General features: G+C 43.9%; 1 protein-coding gene across 3 annotated transcripts in view; it reads left to right on the forward strand.

Moving 5' to 3' along the window:
- The window catches only part of LOC114496342 (myb/SANT-like DNA-binding domain-containing protein 3), a 122,918-nt gene that overhangs the window by 43,464 nt on the left and 61,774 nt on the right, over positions 1-17,680 (forward strand). The window contains exon 1 of one of the 3 annotated variants that reach the window (XM_036021977.1): positions 210-839. The exons of the other annotated variants lie outside the window; for them this stretch is intronic. Within the exon in view, the coding sequence (XP_035877870.1) occupies positions 644-839 (196 nt within the window). The 5' untranslated portion in view covers positions 210-643. Of the gene's footprint in view, positions 1-209; positions 840-17,680 lie in introns of those variants that run through there. 3 annotated transcript variants of the gene reach the window in all.

The raw sequence follows: 17,680 nt of genomic DNA on the forward strand, positions 1-17,680 counted from the left end.
ACCTGTTAGGCTGAAGCCTTCGGAGCACCCCGGCCCGGCCAGGCCAGCCCACCGAGGCCGGACCTCGGGGTGGCCGCGACCCCCGCCCTCCGCGCTCCCGCCCTCCGCAGGAACAATAGCTCCCCTGGAGGCGGCGCCGGCCACGGGCGGAGGCGGAGCTGCCAGCGCGGGCGCCGGGGGTGTGCGCGGGGCGGGGTCGCAGCCACCCCTCCCGCCCGCGGCTCTGTCACGCGCCCCTCACCGGGCCGGCTGGGGTCTTTGTGAAGCGGTGGCGTCGGCAGCGGACACAAAGGGAAGGCGAAGAGGCGAGTCAGGGGCTGGACCCGCCCCCGCGACCCCCACCCGCCGCGTGCGCCTGCTCGCTTCCCGAGCCTCGGTCTCCCCTACGTGGGCTCGCACCCTCGCGCGCACCCTCGCGCGCCCGCGACCCTCGCACGCGCCCCGACCCTCCGACTGTGTACGGAGCGCGGCTGGCCGGGGCCTAGCGGACGCTGCGGGTGGGACGGGGATGCTGAGGGTCTGCACCCCGGCGCTGCGGCGCGGCTGCTAGGAGTCGCGGTGGCAGCGGTGGGGCTCCTGGCGAGCGGCTGGATGCCCCGGGCCTGCAGCTCCCTGCGCTTCCCGCCGTCCAGGGGCGCCAGCCATGGGCGCCGCGGCCACTGAGGCGCCGCTCCGGCTGCCTGCCGCGCCCCCACTCGCCTTCTGCTGCTATACGTCGGTGATTTTGCTCTTCGCCTTCTCCCTGCCCGGGACCCGGGCGTCCAACCAGCCTGCGGGTGGCGGCAGCGGCAGCGGCGGGGAGTGTCCCGGCGGCAAAGGCAAAAGCATCAACTGCTCAGGTAGGACCGGCCGGAGCTTGTCCCTGAGGCCCCTCCTTCCTCTGTTGTCTAGAACCCTGCTCTCCCGGTCCCGGAGGCCAGTCTGGGGAAAGGCTCCGGCGTGGGGGTCCCTGGGAGCGGGGCCCTAGGACGATCGAGGGCGTTCGAGGGCGGAGGACAGGGCGCTAGCTAGCCGTGCGGACTTGGGGACCGGCGTTGAGGATGGGGAGTGGCCGTGCGTGAGCCCATGTGTGTCGAGTGGCCGGGAGAGTGTGGCCCGGCGTGTTGGGAGGTGGTGAGGCCCGGACCCAGCGGACCCAGCGAGGCGCAGGCAGCTGACCGGGACTCCCGGTGTGATCGTGGGTGTGCATGCGAGAGCGCGTGTTTGTGTTGTGAAGGCTCAGGGGAGGGAGTGCAGCCCCAGGCAGTGATTTTGTGTGTGTGTCTGCGTCTGTGTGTGACGGCGAGGGGCGGGGGCCGAGGCTGAGGGCCAGGGGAGTGACCATGTGCTGGGGAGGTTCTTCCTTAAGGCATTGGGGTCTCTAAGGGCTGGTGTGAGTAAAGGGAACCGGAGGCCCAGAGGACGAAGAGTGGCGATGTAGAGTCACTGTGTGCGTGTATGTGTGTATGTATATATGTCCTTTGGGTGCATAGGTGAGCGCGCTGGGGGGTTGGTTGACTTCGGGGCTGTGGGTCTGAGCAGCGAATAGTTCTGGGGCCCAGGAAGTGACCCTGTGTTTTCGTGTGTTGTACGTGGGTGAAACCTGAGGCTCGGGGACATGCCCTGGGATATGCATTGAGTTTGAAGGATGCGGGTCCTGGAGTGAACCCCGTGGTGTCGATTCAGAGGGAGGGAACTAGGGAGTCATTCTGTGTAGGGTTTGGGTAATAGAAAGAGGTAATTAGGTCTCAGGCAGTGCTTCCTGTAGCAAGGTGCGACCCTGGGTTATTAAGGTGGTGTGGAATGAGGGGATGGACCTGTATGTGTGTTTGTATGTTTTGCGGTAGGGCCTGGAGATTGGCAGCAACGGGAGCTAGGGAGTGACCTCTCCCCTCACCCTGAGGCCGCCTGCACCCCCCCCCCCCCCCCCCCCCCCCCCCCCCCCCCCCAGCTGTTAGAAACAAAGAGCTTGCTGGGGCTCTAATGGATGAGACGGGGAGGAGGGTATTCGGGCGGTGAAGTCCCCTCTTCCTTTCAAAAGGGGTCCCAGAGGAGCCCTGGGGCTAGGAGAGTCTTCCAGGTCTCATTTAGGGGTGGGTGGGTCCTCCTGGAGCTGGCCCAGCAGATGCTAGTGATCATAAGCCACAACCTAGCCAACTTCCCCTTTTATCAATTCTCAATTCTTCATTTGTCTTCTTTAAACTATGGGGATGGGACAAGAGACTGGGCAGGAGGGAGGGGGAGAGGCAGGGGGAGGGGAAAGGGGAGGATGGGCATCAGGCCACTAGGGATCCACTGGCTTGCCTGCCAGGCAACCTTTGTACCTTTGGGCTGTTGAAGGGGCTTTGTTTCTCCGGAGTGGGGAGGAAGCAAGTGGCCTTAGCACAGACTCTAGCGCTACCCCAAGTGAAGAAAACCTTCGGCCTGCTGTTTAGGTTTGGAGGTCTCAGGTCTTTTAAGGATTTTCATAATGGTATTTTGAGCACACTAAACAATGGGATGTCCATTAAAAGCTTTTCCATCCATGTAATAACTTTATTTTTCTAATGTTAAATGGGATACTGTTTTAATAAGTTATCACACACTAATGGTTGAGAATAAAGACCATTTGTATTTGGAGTGACTTTTGGTGACATATTGGTTATCAAACTTGTAAGTGATCACACCATGTCAAAATATTTTATGGGCTAATGTGCTGTAGTCATTTGTCCTTGCTAAGCCAATTTTTCCTTAGCAAAACATAGTGTTGATGGGTGTTTTTGTGTATGTTTTCTAACTCTAGTGCATGGTACAAATTTTAAGAAAGGACCTAGAGGTCCAGAAACCATGTGGTGTGGGAAAAGGAGACTGGTTTGGGGATCATGGCCCTTGCTAAGCAGCTGTGTTATTTGGAGCAAATTACTTAATTTTCTTAGTTTTCTCTTCTATTAAAAGAAGGACTTGGATTTAATAATATCTGAGCCTTCTTTAAGGATGTATTGATATAAATGTCAGTGAATTAGGCTGGTCAGATAAAATGTTTTCTGATGCTAAGAGACACCTGAGTAACTCTGAGCCTAAAGCTAGAGTTTTAACGAAATTACATTTGTAGATTCTTGTTAGGGTGAAGATCTGGGAATGATTCATATGGGAAAAAATTTGAGTTGATTAATTAGAGAATTAGAGTAATTGGCTCTGGACATACGCATCTATTAACACATCTTGATTATGTCGATTTTTTTGTGTAGCTTTTATTACCCAGGTATTTTCCACATTTACTCCTTTATATAGCTGACTTTTAAAATCTAAATGCTGGCCTTGACCCCCTGTTGATTTTCATGTTTGGTTTTGGACGCTAATTTCAGCCTACTCACGGTTCTGGAGCCCGATCCCCTTAGGCTGTATGTGGTGGGTCACTCACAGCTGTGTGGCCCTGGCAAGTGTGAACAGCGGGTCTGTGGCTCCACTAAATTAACAGAAGTTGTCTGGATCGTGGAAAAGAATGGAATTCTGTGATATTCTACTGGAAACTTCCTTCCCAAGTGGTTGATGTTGATATATTTATTAATCAACCTGATATTCTACCAGCCCACTACACATCTTCCTAGAAGAGTTTAACAGATTTTTGAGCTTCTGCTGTTCAACATTTTTCATTTTTTCCACCAGCCTATCATTAAAGATTCTATTAGATGGCCTTGTTAGAATCAGTTATGGATATGTAGGTATCATCCTCCCTTTTTTTCATTTTAGTAATTGTATCAAGAAGCAAATGTGGTGTATCCTGCCTTACTAAAGCCATGGTGGCTTTTTCTTCTCATTGTGTTCAAAACCTTATTTACCCATTCTACAGTTTTTTAGGGATTATGTGGCAAGCTTACCCATCGATGTTTTTCTGGGTTTGCAGTTCTCCCTGTTTGAAAATTGAGAATGCACTCTATTGTGCCTGGTCCTTTTGGCACCCTGTCAGGGTAGCTTAGATAATTCCTAGTCAGATCCAGAAGTTTTCCAGTACCATGAGGTGTGATTTGTTTAGATCAGAAAGCAAATTCTTTTGAGCTAGTTCTGTATTCCATTGCTGTCCATTCTCCATGCCATGTACCTTAAATGGTTAGCTCCCTTTTATCAGAACTCTGTGCTTCCCAGCGTGAAGATCATACTCCTGGATGAAGATAAACACAGCGGAGAAGCTGAATGGGTCTGCATTTGTCCCTGTCATCTCTTGATATTACATCATCCTCCCTAAGCAGGGAGCCCTTTGTTTAGCTCTTCTTATTCTAAACAAGCTTTACTTATTTATTTTTAAAAAATTTCCTCTTGCCTCAGCTCTCTGATCATCCTTTCGGACTTTATACTTACTGCTTTATTTGTATTTATTCTTTTAAAAATGTAACTTATTAGAAAGTTCCCCGTTCATCTAAAGAGAGAAGAGTTTAGAAGTGCATAATTTATGTGAAGAAAGATGACCTTTGAAGAAAGGTGACCTTAGACATTGACATTTTTCCTTATTTATAACACGAAGATAATGATAGTGGTCCTTTTTGGCTCTAGCGTGAGAAGAAGGAAGCTAAATATGTGAGATATTTCTGTCTTAGGGAGTGTGGTTAAAGAGGTAGAAAAACATACTGAGAGGCTATTAAGTCACATTTGGTGATGGACAAGGTAGAGGTTTTGAAGTAGGTTTTAAAAATATAGGCAGAGTTACAAGTGTGTCCTCTCGACTGTGATATGGTGGTGAGGCTGGTATAAGTGCATAGCATATATTTTAGATTAAGAGAAGTGCCCTCCCTTAGATTAGTGGCAGTGTAGGATTAGGGAATAAAAAGTGAGTTTTCCCTAATTAGCGTGGAATCTTGGTAGGGGCACTTCTGCATCCCTGGTGGGTATTTATTAATTTATTTAGTGAACCTTGATTGAATACCTGTTTAGTGCAATCAGATATACTAGATGTTAAGGGAATACTGTTTATGAGAAGCCGTCCCTGCCTTTGAGGGCCTTATCTTTCTGAAAGAGGTGGTTATTAGTCTCTTGTAAATATATACAGTAGAAATTCCCACTTGACACGTCTGGGCTTTCTCTCTTCATCAATAAGCATTTATTGAACCCTGACAGCACTGAAATTTTTTAAGGTATACAATTAAGTGTTTTCAGAATATTCACAAAGTGATGCAACCATCACTGCTATCTAATTCCAGAATGTTTTCATCACTCCCAGTGCCGAAAAGAAACCCCCATATATATTAATAGTCATTGCATGTTTTCCTCTCTCCCCAGCTCCTGACAACTTACTCTTCTTTCTGTCTCTATGGATTTGACTGTTTTAGACATTGCATATAAATGGAGTAATGCAATATATGGCCTTTTATGATTGGCTTCTTTCACTTAGTATGATGTTTTCAAGGTTCATCGTGTTTACATGGATCAGAACTTCATTCCTTTCTATGGATGAGTAATATTTCATTGTATGGATATATACATTTCGTTTATCCACTCATCAGTTGATGGACATTTGAGTTATTTCCACTCTTTGGCAGTTATGAATGATGCTGCTCTGAACATTCATGTACAAGTTTTCATGTGGACATATGTTTTCAGTTCTCTTGGGTACGTATCTAGGAGTGGAATTGCTGGGTCCCCTGGTAACTCTGTGTTTAACATTTTGAGGAATGGCCAAACTTTCCCCCAAAGTGGCTGCACCACTTTACATTTTTACTAGCAATGTCTGAGGGTTCCAATTTCTTCACATCCTCTTCAACTCTTGCAATTGTCTTTTTGATTATAGTCATGATAGTGACTGTGAAGTTGTGTGTTGATGTGGTTTTGACTTGCATTTCCCTAATGACTAATGATGTTGAGCACATTTCCATGTACTTATTGGCCAGGTAAATGGCCATATAAATTTCTTACTTGGAGAAACGTCTATTAGATTTTTTTACTGGGTGTGATTTTAACGATCTGAATTAAACCATACTAACCCAGTTCCACAGTACACAGGTGCTCAGACTGGTGGTGAGCTCTAGTTTGCCTGTCATTTGATTTCTCTGCTTACTGAGAAAGAGTTGTGTTTGTTTCTCCAACTTATTTGTACCATGGGCATTTGTGAGTGTAAATTAATAAGTATTACTCAAATTGATTAAATATGAATGTAGAAAGAGTTGTTTTTATGAAATGCTTTGGAAAGACTTGATCAAGCCGAGAGGCTGAATGAATTGTCTTTCGTTGAATTAGGCTGTGGTAAAGACAGCTGAGACAGATTAGAGAAATCCTGTAAATCTCTGGAAGGATTCTGCTCCTAGAAAACTCTGCAAGTATTTTTTAAAGTCCCTATTCCACTTTAAAGGAAAAGGAAATGGACATTGTAGCTAATGGATTATGGGTGTGCTTTAGCCGAGAAAGTGATCCCCAGACTCAAAGAAGTTTTGGTGCAACCTGGGGGAAAGAATGTACATTTATTTATGTGTTTGAAGTTAAAAGTGGCTAAAATATGTACATATTATTTCTACATGATTTCCCACTTTACCTGACTTTTTTGATTAATGGTCAGCGATTACTTTCATATGTGTTTGAAAAGAGGGTTTCCACTGTACATGGTGCCCTAAAGAAGATACAGATACAATGTCCAGAGAATGAGTAGTTGTGATTTGCAGGAATCAAAACCACTTTCCTGCCCTGACTGGTGTCGCTCAGTGGATTGAGTGCCAGCCTGTGAACCAAAGTATCACTGGTTTGATTCCCAGTCAGGGCACATGGCCTGGGTTGTGGGCCAGGTTCCCAGTTAGGGGCATGCAAGAGGCAACCACACATTGATGTTTCTCTCCCTCTCTTTTCCCTCCCTTCCCTGCTCTCTAAAAAGAAATAAATAAAAAATTAAAAAACCCCGAAACTCAGGGGAGTACAGGGGGCACTTGAGCTGGGCTTTATGGGCAGAAGGGAATGTCATCTTGGAATACCAGGCATGCTTGCCCGAGACCTTTGCTGTTTGGTGTTCTTTGGCCTGGAACCTTCTTGTCCCAATTATTGATCTCTCAGCTCTTTCAGGTTTTTAATGGCACTTTCCAAAATGATGCCTTAAAATTGCAGCCTTTTTCACCTTCCATCCCCTCTTCCACCCTCATCTTCCTTACCCCTTTTCCTGCTCCTAAGCATCTTTTCCTGTGTGATGCGTAACTTATGTCTCCTCTGTGTAGCTCCACAAGGGCGGGGGTTTGTGTCTGTTTGGTAAACTGCCTCATCCACTGTCCCGAGAACGGTATCTCCCACATACTTGACAGTGTCCCTGACATATTTAATGTATGCAGAATGAATTAATGGCTGAATGAACTGAGAAACTGAGTAGAGTTGGGAAGGGTATTCTGGGCCGAGGGAATGGCGTTAGAAAAGGGACAAAGACGGGGCAGTGAAGGGAATATTTTGGGATACTGAGCTATGAGGATTTAGGCAGGAAATGAGTCACACATTGTCACCACATTGGTGGAAGGTCTGGGAGGCTCATCTGAAGGTTTGGCACATGCTCTGAAGACAACAGGACACTTTTAGAGGATTTGAGTACCATCATGGTTTTAGAAAGCAGAGTCTGAATCGCTGAAGATGAAAAGGAGAAGGGAAGAGACTGGGAGCGGGCATTGGGAAAGATGGCAGTGGACGTGGGGGGAACCGAGAGGACTTACTTGGCTTGCATAGAGTTTTTAAAAATTGCATTGGTTATTAACCATTAAAAATCTGGAGGTTTCCCTTAAAAATCTGGATTTTGGTCTTCCCTTCTAAAGTTGGAGGTGTTGGCAACACTGGGGTCTCATTTCTCTGGGACAAAACTCAGCCAGAGCTGTCCAGTGAAGCCTGAGCTCTTGACTTCGCTAGCCTTCCATCGGTCTTCTGGCTCTCCTGCTGTAGGAGGCGGAGTGAATTGTGATGCTCTTATTTTGGCATGGAGAGCCTGTTTGGAAGAGAGTCAGATTGGTGGTGTATATTTCTTCCCTCATTCCTGTTGTTCACAGTCACCACGTTGGATGGAAATCCTTACCTCCGCCGTGCCCACCCTCCTTGTCTGAACACCCCTCCTGCCCCTACTCCTTGCAGCTTCCACTGTGCTCTGTTCTTTTCAACTCTGTCCTCGAATCCAGTTCCTGCTTCTTTGTACTTGAGAGCTACCTACATGTGACCTCTCATTATACCATCCTCTTGAAATTCTTTCTAATGATGTTTTTGATCATATCAATTTTCCTTTATTGTTTTTGTATTTTAGTTTTAGTACTTCCTTTCCCTTTTTCAACTTTACCTTTTTCTTTTTTGTCTTTCTAAATTCTGTAGGTAGAAATAGATCATTGTATTTCTTTTTCCTTTCCATTACAGGTATTTCTGGTAAAATTCCTCTCATCGTTGTTATAAAACATGTATTTAGATGTGTTAACGACTTATTTTGCATTATGGTCTGAGAACGCACCATGGAATTTCTAGCTTTTGTATTAAAACTAGGTGTGTCTCTGGGTCCTGGTATGAGATTATGTGAAAGATCCTTGTACACTAGAAAAGAAAGTGTTAGTTCCTTGGCTTCTGAGTCCCTAATTATATAACTTAATTTTACTTAAATCTTTTTGTTTTGAATTAATTTCAAACTTAGAGGAAAGTTACAGGTTTTACCCAGTTGTTAATATTTTACCACGTTTGCTGTATTGTCTCTTTCTGTATCTATCTGAGTCAATCATTTTCTGAACCTGACTCTGCCACGCTGGCCCCTGCCCAGGGGAAAAACCTAAAATATGCTTCATGTCAGTTCTGTACTTTTCTTTGTGTTGTCATCTCCTGTTCATGACCTGTTGAAGCCTCAAATTACAATGATACAGGTTTATTTTTCACGGTTTTCCAGTTTATCATCTTTTCGTTACTCTCTTTGGGACATACTCATTTTCCCAAATTCAGATAAGCAAATAAGGACAGAATTTTATTTTGTTTCATTTTGTATTGTATTTTCTAATTTTCATGTAGGGTGGATTGAAGATATCTCCTGAAGTCATAATGACACCCATCTTCTTCTGGACTTGTGTTTGTCTTCTACTTTGTGTTAGGATTTGTTCCCCACACAGATGGAGACCATTCTGCTTTCACAGGCATTCACCCATTTACATTAAGTGAAGTAATTATGATATTTGTGCCACTGCCCTCCTCCATCATCATCATCATCATCATTTTTAAAAAGTGTACAACAAAGTATTTTTTGGTATAGTCATAAGGTTGTATAGTTATCTCTACAATCCATTTCATTCATTTATTTATTTATTTTAAAAAGATTTTATTTATTTATTTTTAGAGAGGGGGGAAGGGAGGGAGAAAGAGAGGGAGAGAAACATCAGTATGTGGTTGCCTCTTACGTGGTCTCCACTGGGGACCTGGCCTGCAACCCAGGCATGTGTCCTGACTGGGTATTGAACCAGTGACCCTTTGGTTCGCAGGCCTGTGCTCAGTCCACTGAACTACACTAGCCAGGGCTCTACAATCCATTTTAGAACATGAATTTCTTTCTCCCCAAAAGGAACTTCATATTGTTTAGCAGTTACTCCCCAAACCCCACTTCCCCAGCCCTAGACAGCCACGAACCTACTGTCTGTTGCTGTGTTTGCCTGTTCTGGGCATTTCCTTCTAATGGAGTCACACAATATGTGGCCTTTTGTGATTGGCTTCTTTCACTTAGTATCATGTTCCTAGGTTCATTTGTATCATGGTATGTATCCGAGTTTCATTCCTTTGTACGTCCGGTGGACATTTGGGATGTTTCTACTTTTTTGGCTGTTATGAATAATGCTGCTCTGAGCATTCAGGTACAAGTTTTCACGTAGAGGTATGTTTTCAATTCTCTTGGGTACGTACGTAGGGGTTGAATTACTGGGTCACATGGTAACTCTGTGTTTAACATTTTGATGAGTTGCCAAACTGTTTTCCAAAGTTCCTGTATCATTTTATATTTTCATCAGCACTGTCCAATGATTCCAGTTTTTCCATATCCTAGCCATTATTTATTATTGTCTTGTTTTTTATTATAACCAACCCTGTCCTTTTAAGTTCATCTTTTTATTGCTCATATATATATATTGCTCATATAAATATATATATATTTATTGCCATATATATATATGTATATATATACATATATATATATATATATATGGTTTCTTTAATGAAAATTTGAATTCTCAATGTCTTTTAAGCTGGGTTGGGAGATAATGTCATCCTATTTACTTCCTTCTTTTTCCTCTCTTTCATTGTTAGAAAAATTGTTTTAACAAAATTATTTTCATTATTCCTACTACTAGTTTCATTATTAGCCCTTCTCTATGGAGAAATGAGGCATTTAGGAGTTGGCTTACTTCTCAGACGCTTTGAAATTCTTTTTAAATCTTAAAATTCCCTCAGCATTTGCTTTTAGTTTATCAGGGGATTTTAATCCTTTGCTACTATTTGAATATATTTCAGTTTTTATTAGTGTCATGTATTTTTCATGGCTCAGTTGTTTTCATCATTTTTTGAAAAGTCACTTCAAGGTTCTAAGTTCTGAGCATATTCTTTTGACTTCAGAAACGTTGGCAGGTATTGGTTTCAGCCTCAGCCGCACGTCTCTCTTTTGTGCAAGAATTCTGAGCCTTTCTTTTCCATGGTTTAAAAAAGAAGAAGAAAAGGAACAACCACACCTTTTTCTTTGTTATAAAAGCAGTGTTTGTTCATTGTAAAAAATTTGAGGAATATAGACAAGTATAAAGAAATATGATGATCGCCAGTCACCTCTGCAATAACTTAAGGTTTATGTTGAAGTTATTTCATTTTATACTGGAAACATTTTGAACTTTTTCCTTGATATTAGTGTTTGCTTTGGCATTTTTTTGTTTCACCCAGAGTCACTCTTGTCCACAGGCCAGATCTCCTTTAAGGCTTTTCAATTCAGTGTATTTTGCCCTGTCAGCTTTCATCTAATACAGTTTTGCAAGTGAATCTAGACTGCTGTTGATTCTGTACCAGTTGGGTTGTTTACAGCCTAACATACTTAGGTTCTATATTGTTCACAAGTCAGCTCAGGTGTTTGGTGTCCTGTGCTCATTTTTCATAGTGTTTTGTCTCTTCAAAATATTTTGAGATGTTTTTTAGGTGGTGCAGTTGTGTTTACCACCATTGTTTCCTTTTCCTGGTTTAGACCGTAAGAGCTTCTTAATTACCATTTAATTAGACTTAAGTTTTTTGTTTTTTTGTTTTTACAGTTCTTCACTGTTTTCCAGCAATTTGCTGGGGTTTAAGGTTGTGGTTGTTTTAAAGGTTTGGTTTTGGTTGTTTTAGCCAAATGGGAGAAGTATCATTTATAGTTTTTGCTGCTCTTTTGTTCAAGATCTCACTTAGTCCTTGCTCTGCTAGGAGGGGTTATTATTGTAGCCTGCTTTACTCCAGGGCACCGGGATTGGCCAAGATTCTATCATTTGGCATGCTAACTCTGGGGCTCTTTCGAATGCAGAGTTTTGTGAAGTTGTTTTAAAATTCTCTTTTGAAATAGTTAATATCAGGGTCTCCAGTGCCAACCTGCAGGTTGTTTTTCAGATTTTTGTCTTTTTGGGTAACTTGTCTGGATTCTGGCTACCTTCTGTTCCACTTAGTGTTTAAGACACTAAGGAATAGTGGTTATAAATAGAGCCAGAGGGCTCTCGTGCTTATATTTATTTCTTGATGTTTTAAAAATTTTGATGGCAGAAATGTGTTGAGTGTACTTACAAAATTTTAAAATATAGATGTAAATGTGTATGTGTTACAAAATATAAATAGGATCATAACTATATATTTTTATAACTTTTTTTCATTTCACAACGGATCTTGATCTTAACACATCAATATGTGTTTCTACCATATTCTTTAATTTTAATGCCTGCATGGTATTTCATCAATAATTTATTAATTAATTCCTAGCAGATGGACACTTAGGTTATTTTAACCACTTTGCTGTTATAAAAAATGTTGATGTTAACAATTTTGCACATACATTTTGGTATGTTTGTATCTCTATCATAATTTCCTAGAAATAGAATGATTGAGTTAAAGGATAAGCACAATGAAATATACTGCCACATTATTCCGTGAGCGGTTCTATCAATTTATACCCTCATTGTTGGCTGGAGCACTCATTTTCCCATGCCTTCTTCAGCAGCGGTAATGATTACAGAAATAACAACTAACTGCCAACGTGGCACTTGTTATGTGTCTCGCGCCGCGCTGAGTGCTTTCCGTACCTTTTTGCAGTCCCCCGTCAGCATCGTCAGCATCGGGAGGTAGGTACTGTTGTTCCCCGCCGGCAGGGGCGGAGGCGTGGGGCACAGGGTGGAAATCACCGCGGTGAAGCACAGCCAGCGAGGGGCAGAGCCAGGACGCGGGTCTAGGTGGTCTGTTCCAGGGTCTGCTCCTTAAACCCCCAATCGTAATGCCTGTTTATTCTTGTTAAAGTTTAATATGATTTATCTGATTTTTAAAAATTATTTTTATTGAGATATGTAATTCACATAACATAAAATTTACCGGTTTAAAGTATACGTTCCAGGGGTTTTTGAATACATTTACTATGTCGTGTAACCATCACGACTATCTACCATACCTAATTACAGAACAGTTTCCTTCCTCCAAAAAAGAATTTCCGTACCTGTTAACAGTTTATTCCCATCCCTCCCCTGCCCCCATCCCCAGGCAACCACGTGGAGACTCAGGGTCTTTGTGGGTTTGCCTACTCTGGACATTTCCCGTGAGTGGAATCTTACAGTGTGTGGTCTTTCATGCCTGGCTTCTTTCACTGAACGTATTTTTCAAGATTCTTACATGTCGTAGTATGTAGTTGTTTGATTTAAAAAATACAGGTTTATTGTAAAACTCAGTTCAGAAAAACACAGAATTAAAGAAGAAAGTTTAAATTCTATCAGGAGATAACCGTGGTTCGTATTTCGGCATATGTATCTTCCAGATTTTTAAAGTAGGCATTAAAAAATAAGTTGTGTTATACATATTTGAAAAAATCCCTGCCTTTTAAAAAACAATGTATTCTGTCAGGAAATGTACAGATTCTTCATTGTTCTTTTAAATCACTGTGCTATAACAGTTTTAATTTCTGTGTCTGCCAGAAGGAAGCACACAGGTTTGGCAAGCTAGTCAGAAGGAGGAGTAAGAGAGCTAGAGACCTCAGCTCAAGACCTTCGCTTAGGGCTGGACGGGGCTGGGAAGACCCTGAGCACCGTTCACACCCAGCCAGGGGTCTAGGTCTTTTTCCTTTCTGATTTTGCCACAGGTGGTCCGCCCGTCACCTCCACCGGCTGAGCGTCACCTCCGCCTGCTGAGCATCGCGGCACAGAGGCATTTAGACCTGAAGGAGGCAGCAGGGAGAGGCGGCAGGTTTCGCAGCGGAGGATTGGCACACCCCAGTGGGCGTGGAACAAAGGGTAGTTTGGCAGTCAGCAGTGTGCGGAACAGGGTGAAAAATCCTGGAGTCAGATGGATTGTGTGGCATATGCGAAAGTTCTGTGGTTAAATATAGCTTAGAGAAGTTTTAGTCATCTCTGTTGTTAATGCTTTTTAATATTAATATAAACTGCTTTTGGTTTCGTGCCAGGAAATACTGAGTACAGTGTACCTTCTCCCTCATATCGTTATAGTAGAGGATAACTACTGTTACATGTTTAATTTAGTGAATGGGTGGAGGAGAATTTGAATTTCTGATTCATCTAACCTCCTGGGACTGGAGTCATCATTTACCGGATCTGTGACGGTCGAACCTCGGTTCCCCAGTGTCTCCCATCTCAAACAGTTTGGTTCTCGCCCAGCCTTCCAGAAGGAGCTAAGTTCGAGAGCTGAGGTTCCACTATTTGGTTTTACCTGAAGTGTGTTTTCAGCCATTCGTGTCATTAATGGTGTCCCTCACATTGGTCTGGGGGAAGGGAAGAGGTGAACTTTTGTTTAATACTGACGTGTTCTGGGGGCTGTTGTTTTTTTGTGTATGTCTAACCATTACAGTGTCTTCTAAAAGGTGAAGAACTGTTGTGTGAACCTGGTCCTGTTGACCCCCAAACAAATGCTTTATCTATTACGTAGCAGATTGTCTCTGGGGTTGTGCTAGAAATCACATCCCCCTCGCTCCTTCATCAAGTACGACCGTGTGGAATAGAGGAAGAACTCACCCATTGTTCAACTGGTGTAAACACAGCCCCTGTTGCCGTTTTCGGGTGTTCCTGGCTGGATTTTCCTCTATGTGTTTTTTCCGCACAGTCACAGTGCACGTGTGAAGTTTTGTCTTCTGCGTCTTCACTTGGCATTCATCAGCATATTTTCGTATTGTCACATAAAATATACACAACCTCCCCAATAGCTGTGTAATACCCCATGGCTGTGCCACACCATGTCCCGGTATGGCATGGCTTGAATGTTTAAATATTGTAAGTATGTTTGCAGTGTAGAGGTTGTGGACCCGTCCCCTAGACAGCTGGATGCAGGGTCGGGAACAAGCTGGCCTCGTTTGGGAGTGGAACCATTCAGCAGGGGTCCTGTCAGATTGGATCGGTGTACTTTTCTAAGAAAGGGAAGGGTTTCCCAAATCCTGTTAACATCGAGACAATGAGTGTAAACCCATCGAAATTGGGTTATTCTTAAGAACAAGGTAAAAAGTTTGAACCCTCCTGTGGGGAGTCAATAAGGGACCACTTAGAGGTGAACCAAAGATTTCCACATGTTGGTAAGTACTCCGAGACCATTGGTTTGTAGGACTTACCCCTGCAGTGCTCTGAAGACTGGAGGTGCCACTGGCAAAGCAGATGAGATGGCTTTAATAAGGTTGGGGAACCCAGGTTTGAAGACTGGAGCGGTAGGAGTGGGTGAGACCGCGGAGAGAGGGGAAACGAGATGACATGGTGGGATGGCTGCGGGCAGAACAATTTTATATATAGGGTGGGGCAGAGGGGGGTTTACTGTTGTTTGTATGGAAAGTAATAAGTAATAATGTATATTATAACAATATTATATAACCATATAATAATTAAGAAGTAATAGTAGAAGAATGAACTGTTTCATATATTCACAATGATAAACTTCCTTTTGCCCCACCCTGTACAGTAGGAGACCCCTAGACTTGCCGTCTTAAGATTCTGATAGTTGGTCCTGACTGGTGTGGCACAGTGGATTAAGAGCTGGACTGCAAAGCAAAGGATCACCAGTTCGATTCCCGGTCAGGGCACATGCCTGGGTTATGGGCCAGGTCCCCAGTAGGGGGTGCACAAGAGGCAATCACACACTGATGTTTCTTTCCCTCTCTTTCTCCCTTCCCCTCTCTAAAAATAAATACAACCTTTTTCTTAAGAAAAGATTCTGATGGTTAATCAATAAAGCTATTTAAAGTGGGGAGTCACAAAAATGACCCATAAATGCATTTTGTTTTAACTTAAAAACATAAACTTATTAAACAACATTTTGAATGAAGGTCAGAAATTTTTTCTTGAGAATAGTTGGAACTTCCCCTTTCTTGAATAAATCACTTTCATAGTACATTGATTACAGTTTCCAGTTTTAATCTCTTTAAAAAGGAACTGAAAGACTTGTGGATGCAGAAGTCTAGATCTGTATCTTGCCTACACCTAATGCAACAGCAATTTTTAAAGAACACCTCGACTTTTTAAAGTCTGTCGTAGCATTCAATTTTGTTTTTATAGAAACTATTTTCACTTTTATGAAACATTGGCACCACATACTTGCAATAACAAATACAGTTGGCACATACAGGCCGGATAACATCTATACCTGCCTCCTGGAGCAGAAGAACAGCTCCCCTGGTTGGAGCTAAAATAGTGACCTTTCTAGAGAGTGACCTTGAGGAAGAGCGTAGCCTTGAGGATTCATCGTGCCATAGTTGGTATGTTTTACAGGGACTAGCTAGCACACTTTGGTTAATTTGGAGAGTTGATTAAGTGGGAGATAAGTTCTAAGAGAGCTGTGGACATGGACTGGGCAGCAGAAGGGAAAAGGAGGTAAATGAGAAGTCGTCAGAGAGTTGGAGGGATACATATCAGGTTGGAAGGAGAGGACACAGGAGTATTAACTGCTGTAGAAGGGCCAAGAAAAGGGTTGGGAGACTAAGAAAAAAGCTATGGATCTTTAGATTTAATGTCATATTGACCTTGTAAAGAGTTTTGACAGGAAGGGGGAGGAAGCCAGGGAGGTTAAGGTGTTATTAAAAAAGGGGACCCAGGCTACTGGTCAAGATGGTGGAGTAGGTAAATGGTGTTTTTATTCTCCCACAACCCCATCAACATTACAGCTACACTGCAGAACCACCGTCATTGAGAACCACCTAAAGTCTAGTGGAACAGAAGTCCTATAACTCAGGATACGCAGAAGAAGCCACATCAAACTAGTAGGAGGGGCAGAGACTCAGAATGGGTTGGTCCCACACCCACATGTTAGAAATCGGGAGGGTTATCCTGGCTGTGGAGATTCCCCCTAAGGAGCAAGGAGTTCCAGTTCTACACCAGGCTCCTCAGTCCGGGGTTCCAGTGCCTGGAAGGACGTCCGTATAACTCCTGGCTATAAAAAGCAGCGAGGATTATGGCTGAGTGAGACTGAGAGCTTCTGGAGTCTCAGGCATTCCTCAAAAGGGCCCAAGCATGGACTTACTCACAGTCAGTTACTCTGAGCTCCATGCTGGGGCAGCAGCTCGAAAGGCATCAGAGACATATGAGGAGGAACTGAATTGTCAGGCTTTAGGGAAAGAGCGGAGGGGCAGCTTTCTCCCAGACAGAAGTGCTGGCAGAGGCCATTGTTCCTTTGCTGAGCCCTCCCCCTGCAGGTATAGGTGTGAGTCTTATCTGAGTCTTCGTTAGCCTGGCTACTAACGCTGTTCTGTCTGCCCTGGTGATTCTCTGAGACCCTGACCCACCCAACTTGTGGGCTCACCTAAGCTGCTTTTAGTGGCTTTTCCATACAAATGGCCTGTTTTGCTTGATTCTTCAGACTTTCCTAAAATCTCTCAAAGGTCCACAAACTCCAGATAAGCAGCATCTGGCCTCAGTGTGCTTCGTACGTCCTGCTAAGCAGCCCCAAGCTTGGGCACCTCCAAGCCCAGCACAAGTGGCAACCATCTGCAGATCACTGTGTAGCTTATGCTGGGTGGCCCTGGGCAGGACACAGTGCAGCAGCCTGCACTTCTAGGGTGGCCCCAGAGCCAGCGTACCAGGTGGACAGTTTCAGGCCACACCGGAGCACCACTCAACCACCTCTATGAGCAACACACTCAAGGGGCGGACTCAGCCGGCACAGAGTCCTGGTGAAGTGAGTGCTGCTCTGTGGGTCGGGCCCTGAACAAGCAGCTCCTTTGCTGTAGTCTCGGCTGGTATTCACAGCTAATCGACCCTTGATATTCTGGAGGGCCAGTGTGTCTCATTTTCAACTGCAGCCTGAACCCAGTTAGTGCTGCTAAAAGTTGGGGATTTTGGCACCTCGGGTTCATAGGTAAGTAGTATTCCTTCTCCTAGTGTGTCTCGTTTCCTGCTTTGAAATGTTAATGAAAATTGAGACAAGTCTCACCTTAAGAGAATTGTGTGATGGGCAGATTTGCAACCAGAGCAAAATATTTTTGTTTTGAGCTGCCCTTCTGAGTGCTGCTTTGTGTAAAATATTTCTATTTGGAGAGTTGATTTTTGAAGGCCTTAGTAGTGGCTCATCTATTTGGCCGAATTTC

Source organism: Phyllostomus discolor, chromosome 3 (assembly GCF_004126475.2).
Source record: "Phyllostomus discolor isolate MPI-MPIP mPhyDis1 chromosome 3, mPhyDis1.pri.v3, whole genome shotgun sequence".
Taxonomy (NCBI): Eukaryota; Metazoa; Chordata; class Mammalia; order Chiroptera; family Phyllostomidae; genus Phyllostomus; species Phyllostomus discolor.